The 10,060-nt window shown below is 47.8% G+C and overlaps 1 protein-coding gene across 1 annotated transcript; it reads right to left on the reverse strand.

The window, feature by feature from the left end:
- Positions 1–4,737: 4,737 nt before the first annotated feature.
- On the reverse strand, positions 4,738–7,263 carry LOC119459072 (neprilysin-1-like). The gene is made up of 5 exons (XM_049671571.1): positions 7,238–7,263; positions 6,781–7,012; positions 6,472–6,570; positions 5,690–5,767; positions 4,738–4,794 (listed from the first exon to the last, which is right to left on the reverse strand). The coding sequence occupies exons 1-5, from the start codon at positions 7,261–7,263 to the stop codon at positions 4,738–4,740; spliced, it is 492 nt and encodes a 163-aa protein (XP_049527528.1).
- Between the last annotated feature and the right edge of the window lie 2,797 nt (positions 7,264–10,060).

Consider the following 10,060-nt stretch of genomic DNA (forward strand, 5'->3'; position numbering starts at 1 on the left):
ATGCAACAAAGTGGCATACGAATTGCCTCCCAAGGAGATCAGTTCTTCGTTTGACATGTATTTTAAAGAGGGAGCATGAGGAAACTAAGATACTCGGCAAAATTATAATTTCTACGATTACCCGCAACGACTTGTTCATACTAAATTTCTGTTCTGTCCGAAGAGAACAGAAATTTAGTATGAACAAGTCGTTGCGGGTAATCGTAGAAATTATAATTTTGCCGAGTATCTTAGTTTCCTCATGCTCCCTCTTTAAAATGCATGTCAAACGAAGAACTGATCTCCTTGGGAGGCAATTCGTATGCCACTTTGTTGCATTTGAAATACAAGAGGCGAAAGTGCTGCCACCGCCTCTGGGGCCCTGGACTGAAGGCTCCACCCACCACGGAGATCGACGCTTCTCCGTGCGTCATCAAAATAAAGTTTTGTCTCTCTCTCTCTCTCTCTCTCTTCGGACACTTTACGAGTGGATACCAACAGCGGAAAAACTCCGTGAAGAATAAATTGTTTACCGAATGCTGTCTCGGAATATGAAGATTTAATGTTCGCATCTTCATTGAATGCATAATTGACACACTGCATGTACATTACACCCTTAAGGGTAAAATGCTGTACTGAAAATCCTTGATACACTTTGCAGTCTTTTTTACATAAAGCTTAATTCTAATAAAAACACATGCAACACCGTTCTTACAAGTTCTTTAGGGGCGTACGAAGGGCATATTTCACAGGTTTTTGTCTCCTGGGTGTAAAAGGGTGTAGCGGTGTTTTACTGTGGTAATGCAGTAGCACACATACTTGCCGTTACAGTATTTCTTCCAATCCCCATTTTCAGATCTTGGTAGATTAACCATATGTTTCTTTCTCCAAGACCATACGAAAGCATCTACAATAGATTCCACAAATGCGCACTATATGACCGTGTTATTTTGTGTATTTATGCAAAAAACAGGTGGTGTCCCCCAAAGTGTAATGCGAATTCCACCCTCAATAAATGGCGTTCTTCCAATTCAAATGTTTAATCTTCTAGAGGTGTGTAAGGATCTGAACTACGCTAACAAAGCTATTTTATTGGTGCAACTTTATTTAAGGCGTATAATTATTAGCGTATTATTTACAATCATCTATCATAGACGTGTGCGCGTAATCAGGATAATCAAAATATATTTACAGAGTATTCAGTCAAGGATGTGCTTACGAATATAGTTGCCAAGATGACTGTAGAAGGTCGAGCCATCGATGCTGCCCGGGTACCATCTGTAAAGTGAATGACGCAAAAAAAAAAAAAAAAGTAGTAGACTCATCGCTGTCTTTTTGTAGCACCAACAGTGATGGGAAAGCTGCTACAATTGCTCCAAGCTGCTACATTTTGTTAAAGCTGCATGCTACAAATGAGCAATACTGCTCCAAAGCTGCGCCAAAGTGCGGCCTTCGAGATTACCTGGCACCGCGCCGCGCCATCTCGTTGCGCCACGTGATCTCGGAGGCCACAACCGAGAGGACTTGTCGCCGACGCCAGGCGGCCGTTGCCACCACCCACTATGCGCAGATTGCCATTTAAAAACCGAGCTAACCCAATACAATCTAGTGCACAGGTTGTGCGAGGCGTAGGGTTGCCAGGTTTGGTGACTTCTCGCCAAATTGGCTACTTTTAGAGGCTCTTGGCGACCGAAAATCGTGGTTGGCGACTCGGCTACTGTCTGGCTACTTTTGGCGGTGGTAATTCTCATAGGTAGGGTCCAAATCGCATTCCTTCCGACGGATCCCTCGGCGCAACAGCCCCAAAAGCCCGATCTCGAAGTCCATGATTTTGTGTTTTGCAAGCGCCGAAAGCAAATCGAGAAGCTGAAACATTGGGCCTGGCCTCTTCGACTTATCATCACGGGCTGTCAAGGACTGCCCGAGGCACTTCATACGCAACACGCAATGGCTGAAATCACTGTCTCGGGCAGTTCGGAACTGTCAGGGACGGATAATTTCGTCTTTTCTTGACGACGTAAGAATGCTCAGCTTGGACCAGTTAACTGCGGGTTCTTATATGCCACTTGACAGATACTGACATGAAGTTTCTATAATGAAGGATGCTCGAGGTGGGACGAAACTTCTGTCCAAGCTAGTCAAGGCACTTCTATCACTTCCACATGGTAACGCGGATGTCGAGCGTGGGTTTAGTGAAAATTCAAGAGCCCTGCATGCCAGGTCAAATCTTTCTCTGTCGGGCATAAATAGCATGCGCCACATCCTGTCATATGCAAGGAGGTTTGACAGCAATCTGTGCCTGTTTTCAGTTAACTCAGATGTCGTCATGGCTGTCAAGGGGGCATCAAAACGATATGCGGAGCGCCTTGCAGTTGCACAGAGAGCACCAAAACGCATTTGTACAGATGCAGAGCAAAACTGAACCAATGCGAATGTGAGCAAACATCAAGCATGAAGGAAGTGGCTGAGGCAGAACAAATGTTCAAAAAGGCCGAATTGTTGATTCAGCGGGGCATGGAAGCCGAAGAACTTCTCAGACATTTAGTGGCCAAGCAATACTGGCTCAAGCAAGACAAATAATGAGTGTAAGTATTTTATCACTTGGATGCTGCAGATAAGCGGAAGAAAGCGTAGTGATGTTTCATGCAACTGACATTCATGTTTGGTGTTTTTGTTCCCGTCATGTTTCGTACTTTGGCGCTCCTTTGATAAAACCTTGTATTTATTATGCTGTCAGTGAACTCATGCTCGCATTGTTTTTAGCAATAGTAACGCTAGTAATTTCTTAAAGTGCATGTATGATTCATTTATTCGGCAACCATGTAATAAAAGCAATAAAGACGACTTTGGCCTGTTCTTGTTTTTTTTTTTTTTTGCAACCTGCTCCAAAACTGAAGGCAGCTGCTACAAATTGCAATTTTTCCTGCCAGAAAACCAACTGCAAAACGCTTTTGGCCGTCCCCATCACTGCAACAAGGAAAACGCCTAAGCAGCAACAACGCAGATCTTATTAAGCTGGCGCATCTCTCGTGAATAGATCAGCAGTTGCGTACGTACGTTTTATTGCGATAGCATTTATGTGGACACTCCAAGCGCATGTTTGCCGTCGCTGTCGTCGTCGCCGTGATGTTCCGTATAAAGTCCAACGATGATAAAATCGTCGTCGCGCGCCGTGCGTTGTGTGTGCGAGTGAAGGCGTGCGAGGGTGAGCCGGCAACCGTAGCTTAATCTCGCGCACGCGACAGAGGAAGTGCTCGGAGAGAGATTCTTGTGGAAAGGGGGTGAAATGTTGGGTTAAGTGCAACGCGATAACTGTCTCTCAATAGAGGACACCTCAACCGTGTTGCACAGAGGGGAAGTGGGACTGAAAGTTAGAGGAGAGAAAGATCGCAGAGGCAGGAGCAGCAGCAGCGTCAGATGCGCCGGAGGCGCGGGAAAGGGGAGGTCAGGGTTTAGACTCGGCCAGTGAGGCCGGTGTCGTCAACGAAGCTCAGGAGGGCACGGTAGAGCTTCGCGTGACTTGATGAGCAGCCCGAGGGGTGAAGAAATTCCTCTGTAGAGGAAGTGCTCGCTCTTCGTTCACGCGCGAGGAACGGGGAGGAGGCGACGGAGACGGGAAGGGGGGGGGGGGGGGGGGGGGGGAGGGTGCGTTCTGCTTACGCGACTGCTGCTCACGGAGCTATCTTGAAAGCGATCTGCGACGCGGCTGAAGTGTGCGCCGCCCGCGGTGGCCTCATCTTCAAAGCGATCTGCGATGGTCCAAAGGGCATTCGCCGAGTGCCGGTAGCTTCGTATGCGCTGCGCTTTCGACGTTTAGTTCGCGTTGAAGCGAGAGCCAGCGCGAAGGTCAGTTTGCTCGCTGCCGATGGCGCGATTTCTCACTCCAGCGTTTTGACGAGCTCCCACGGTCATCGAGCGACATGTGTTCATGTGTACCTGTGCGCGCGTGACACTGTGCTTGTTTATTTAGTTAGTAAGCGAATATTAACAACTTTATATCGCCGATAAAACTGCTATTCTTACTTCATATAACTGTCTACTAATTTGCTATCGCAATCGATGCTTCGCCTTTCGGGCGAAACTGCGACTTTCTTTTTTTTTTTTTTTGAACGTCACGACATCACGAAATTGCTGTGCGAAATCCATGAGAAGATACTGCTACTGTTGTTTTCTTATTTCATACCTCGGTGGAGCTGAATATCAGCTATGGCCCACCGTAGTTGTGTAATGTTACCAGCTGAGTATTGCAGTAGGGATTGACATGACGAGCGTGTATACGTATGCATATACGCACCCGAAGTCCGGAGCCCGCCTCACGTTGCGCAGCTTGGAGAATGCGATACGGCTGTGAATCTGCAGCACCTTGAGGAGGCTCACGAAGAACTCCTCTTTGCGGAGGTCGGGCAGCTGCGAGTAGACGCAGAGGAGAAGAGCGTACGCATTAAGCGTTGTATATGACACCCTTATGGGCGCGCGAAGAGAGCTTGGTTGGTCCACTGGCTAATACTGTCATCCCTAAGGGGTAAGATCGAATCGTAAATAGAAACAAACGAAGTTTCTTTTCTTGGTGGGGGCAGGGGGGGGGGGGGGCGATATTTTGTGGCAAGTGAACATGATGACAGCTGCGACAGACACAAGAACAGCGTGCGATGAACTGTAATATTTATTTTCCGCTGTCAAGCTCTCTCGTGTCAAGTGTCTCGCAGTGCGCGTACTAGGTAGACAGAATTGATGCACACATTTCGACCACGGCTTCTCTCATCGCAGCTGTAGTTTGATCTGGCTGTGGTTTACATTCAAGTGTAAGGGTGTTAGCTATGAGACAAGCCAGATACCTTAGGGATGTAAACAAGTGTGGCGAGATGGGCTTGTTGGTTCACCTTGAATAGCAGTAGTTGAGCGCTTAGTAAAGACGTGCGTCTCCTTTTTTGTCCTCGTCTTTACTAAGCGCTTAAATACTGCTATTTAGGGATGTAAAATCTTTTCACAGTGTACGCCACGTTAAGCGGAGAAAAGGATAGACAGAAGCCGCGGATCATCCGCGGTAAGAACTGTATTGAGCTGTCATCGGGCATTCTGACATTTGGCATTTGAACTCCTTACTCTAATGTGCGAGGTCAGGCCTAGCACACAAATCATCATCATCATCATCATCATCATCATCATCATCATCATCATCATCATCATCTATTTATGTCCATTGCAGGACGAAGGCCTCTCCCTGCGATCTCCAATTACCCCTGTGTTGCGCTAGCTCATTTCAACTTGGGCCTGCAAATTTCCTAACTTGCCCACCTAGTTTTCTGCCGTCTTCGACTGCGCTTCCCTTCTTTTGGCACCCATTCTGTAACTCTAATGGTCCACCAGCACGTACATACCAATTTATTGCTTGCTGAGGGACTGACAAGGCAGATCCTTGATGAAGAGGCCCTCCATGGACTGCAACGTAATCTACAGTCGGATTGTAGTCGGACGTATCTGTATTGCCTCTTGTCTTGCCTCATTGTCTTCTCGGTGCTAATTTATGAATAAGTCAGAAAGCGACAGTGTGTTGCATTCCCGCTAGCATTTTTAGCCGCGCGTGAAGGTGATTTGACTTGATTTTTTTTTTTGGGCGTGAAAGCCGAGGGCATTACAAAATGAAGTGACTGACTCATGCACCTCGCGAAAAAAAAAAAAAAACGAATTGTCTACAGCTCGCTCTACTCACGTCCTTGTAGTACTCGTCCAAGTCGCGATCGCTCCGAATCCACGGAGGGAAGCCGATGTTAAGCTGCAGGTGGTGGAGCTGCAACAAAAGTATAATTCCAACAACCAAAGCATGCAAGGACGATATGTATACTTGATTGCAGTGGCTACGATAAAAGCGTAGATGCTAATTGGTTACATAATGAAGCGATGTAGCCATGGAGCGATTCTGTGTTAAAACAGTTCAAACCTAGAAAACTTCCAAAGGCCTCTGTCGGTATGTTGTGCCTTTCGAGTTCACTAATACTATGCTATACTATACTATACTATACTATACTGTACTATACTATACTGTACTATACTATACTGTACGTACTATACTATACTATACTATACTATACTATACTATACTGCACTATACTATACTATACTATATGTAGTGAAGAAGAGAGACGCTAGTGGGTTCAGCGATACTGGATCAAAACGCTATAGTGGGTCGAGCGCTCTTGATCGGCAACGGCTCTCGTGCTTGGAAGCTATCACTGCGCTGACCGTTGACGTTGCGCTGCTCCAAGCTCTGCCAAATAAACACCTTTAGATACACTATATTATACTATGCTTATGATGCTATGCTATGCTATATACTATACCTTAGTGCATTGGCAAGCAGGCCTAATCAAAGCTGGTTATTAATCGAACTCGGATGGGGGCGCGAGGTGTAAGTTGGCTGTAGGCATGGACGCTGTCGTGTCGTATTGAGACTCCTGTGTCGATCCGAACAGCCATGTATGTGCAAACCAGTACCTTCTGCCGGGCCCTGTCCTTGGTCTCGGTGTCCATCCAGGTGTTCAGGTCTATCAGGACTGCGAACGCGTCTCGCACTTCTTCCGCCAGGTCATACACCTGTACGTTGGAAAACACGAGACCCACGTGACCTAGCTGGCTTGTTCCGGTACGTCTTAGCCTCGTCACAAAGAACGTCACCGTAAACACACATAGACGAGACAAGCCGTTACTGCCGTACGAAGCAGTTCCGGCATTCTAGTGTTTTTCTAGTGCGCTGCCCCTTTCCCAGCCATGCAAGGAGTTCAATTAAGCGACGTCCGCGCGTACCTTGCGGTACCGCTCGGCCGGCTTGCTGATGTGCCGGTCGAAGTAGAGCCTGCCCACGGCGAAGTACATGAGCTGCATGGTGAGGCGCACGCACTCGCGTGGCAGCTCGATGATATCCTGCACCAGGTAGCGGTAGCGGTCGAACCGAAAGCGCGACCGCCGAAACCGATCCATGCTGTGAATGCCCATCGTCTGCACGATGCGCCAGCCGATGTAGTTGGCCACCGTAGAACTGCGCGCAAAGAGGGGAGAGTGGATTGCTTAGTAGGTAACTTGTGCACTTTCACGCACTTCCTTTCGTTTCTTTCTCTCGTTAGCGCGATGTTATAGACAAGCTGCATGTTTGTAAACAAACGGGCGTGTACAGACAAAGAATGGACGACTAAGTTGACACTTCGTTTTTCGCCTTTTCGAACAAGGGTAATTTACGAAAACTTGACCACGTCTGTAAATTTGCCTGCCGGGAACATTCATGCCCGGCATTGACCCGCATGGTGTTTTATTGCGATAGCAATTATATGGACACTCCAAAGCGGATTTCTGCCGTCGGCGCCGGCGTCGCCGTCGCCGTCGCCGTGAGGTCCCGTATGACGCCAATGACGATGAAATCGTCGTCGCGCTCGGGACGCTGTATGTGCGAGTGAAAGGGCGCGAGGCACGCGCGCTTTCACAGGGAGCGAACGCACGTCGAAGAGCAAACGCGCCTTCTGCGCCGTGCTCCCTGAAGGGCTGCAGAATTAAGCGTCTCTTTCCTCCTTTCCATATATAGAGAGCAAACGCGACTTTTTCCGTCGCGCGAAAGCATGTGGGGGACAGGAGGGAGAGAGGGAGGGAAGGCAACGTTTAGCTGAGGCACCAAATGCATATTTATATAAAAACGCCGCGCGCGTTCAGTGCGAACGCGGGCAAAACGCCGACGGCGTCGACAACAGTTCTGCGCGTTTTTTATGCTGCTGCATGTCCAAGTTTATACAGCTGATAAAACTACTATCCTTACTCCGTATAGCTCTCTACTAATTTGCTATCGCAATTGATGCTTCGCCTTTCGGATGAAACTGCGACAATTTTTTTTAGCAGCCCAATCAAACGCTCACCTCGTTTATAAGAGATGACTTTTGTTTGGTCTCCAAGCGAATAGCTGTGTCCATCTGTGACAGGTTTTTCTTATTTAATTGGCTGACGAGAGGCGATGAGCCCGCAGTAAAGGAGAGAGTTTTTTCAGTGAAGCTGACCTAGCGCAATGGAAATAGATAACCGAGTGAGGAGGAGAGAAGTTCGTGAAACTTTTTTTTTTTTTTTATAATGCGTAAGCGTTTCTATGCTTTCTCAGCGAGGGAAACCGTCCGTCCGTCCCGTAAGACGATCGCTTTCAAGATGGAGCCTTGCGGCAGCGAGTGAATTCACCTTCGTGCTGCCTAACGCTTCAACGCGAAGGAAGCGGCGAGAACACAGCGCTCACGGAGCTCTCAGGACACGCCACACTCTGCCCCTTTCGCAGACCGCTTTCAAGATAGGCTCTGCGCGTTTCTCTTCGACGCGAAGCAAGCGGCGAGAAGAGAACGCGCGAAGCTATCAGCAGTCGGCATTCTCTGTCCGCATCGCAGATCGCTTTCAAGATACGGTCCGCGCGGCCGTGCCAGACGCCGCCGCCGCCGAGTACCTTTGATCACGGTTCATAGTGGTTCGACGCGGATGGATAAGGCGCTAAATAGCGATAACGACTTATAATGATCGGACCGTCATCAGCGCACCTGGCGTCGCCACGTGCGGTACTTTGCTTGCGTCATCAAAACACCTCGCGTCGCCTTCCGCACCAGTGCGTGCCGCCGAAGCGCTGTCGTTTGTACTGGCCGGATCAAGTTTCATAACATTGATAATGTTAGTTAATTCAGGTTTAATGGCGCAAAAGCGACAAAGGCCAGGCTGCGCCAGCCATAGGGTATTAAGAAATGAAATGTTAATGTAGCGAAAGTTGCGTTACCTTATATTCTATGTAAAAACCGGCTTCATCTAAAACTTGAACAAGTCAGTGAATGGCACTAGCGGATCATCTCCCAATAATGAGGCGTGGTGTAAAGGTATGTGTGAGTTATACAGATTCTGCAAAAGTTTCCGTCATAGCATTGATAATGACGCCGGGCTGCGTGAAGATGAGCAAGTGGCGCAAATGCTGACGCATACTCTGATAACTCCCCGAGGAGTTTCTTCTGCGTGAATGATTTTGTTGCTCGAATGGAATATGACTGCAGCGGGCCGCCGTCGCATCTTAGTGATGTCAACTGTGCAGCATGCTTATTTTGCTTCGAAGGACCAAACAAGAAATAGTCAAATCGCACTATACATCGGCGGAATGCTTTTTCGAACATATATACACATATCCACGATTTTTCAGTGGAGATGTCTGAGGAGATGAACTTCCCTCTCAATTTCGCGCACAGACTGACGACTTCATTGACGCACCATAGTAAAGGAGCGCCAACAAACAATCACTGACGTCACCGATGACGTCACTGTGGGAGTCGGATTTCGCAACGTTTGTTAACTTTTTCATTAAAGGTCTACGAAGGCCGCCAGGTGAAGTTCTTGTTCATTTCCGAACGCAATGCAAATAGCTTTACTGACCCTGCTGCAATCCATCGTGCCCACGTGTGAGCTGGTCCTGGAATCTCTTAAGTGACGTCGCAGCACGTTTCTGCCTCTTGGTCTTTTTCGGTGGTACTTCAGGAGAGCTTTGTATAATAGAGCTCAGAGAGACATTATGTGCAAATAATTACGCCCAGGAGGCGACCTAGTCGCTGAGGAAATCGCCAACTGAAGACAACGCGCCTCCCGAGGTCAGCAGGTCGCCTGAGAGTGAGTTGATGTGGCGCTTGCACTTGGTGCACACCGAGTATTCGTAACTGTGACACTTGGAACGTTTCGGAATATTGATGATGTGTTTCCAACAACGGATCCGTTTGGCCACTCAATTAAGGTCACTACAAGATCTCCCATAAGTACCACCTGGAAGCGGACTACCATGCCACGCATAGTGACGCAGGACAGGTTTAAATAGAGATTACTGGGATAATTTAGCCCTATATCTCCTGGCAGTGGACGAAGTGTTATCGTAACTCCATCGTGTCAACCCGGTTTGACATTTACCTGCAGTGAGCATTATAAGAATAGTGACATATTTCATCTCCTCAATTTTGTTGTTGTTGCGTTAAGGGGCCTAGACCTGGAACCATAGAAAAAAATACTAGAAAGCTCATGTAATATAGCCTCTTTTACAACCTCA

Source organism: Dermacentor silvarum, chromosome 7 (assembly GCF_013339745.2).
Source record: "Dermacentor silvarum isolate Dsil-2018 chromosome 7, BIME_Dsil_1.4, whole genome shotgun sequence".
In the NCBI taxonomy this organism is placed as follows: domain Eukaryota; kingdom Metazoa; phylum Arthropoda; class Arachnida; order Ixodida; family Ixodidae; genus Dermacentor; species Dermacentor silvarum.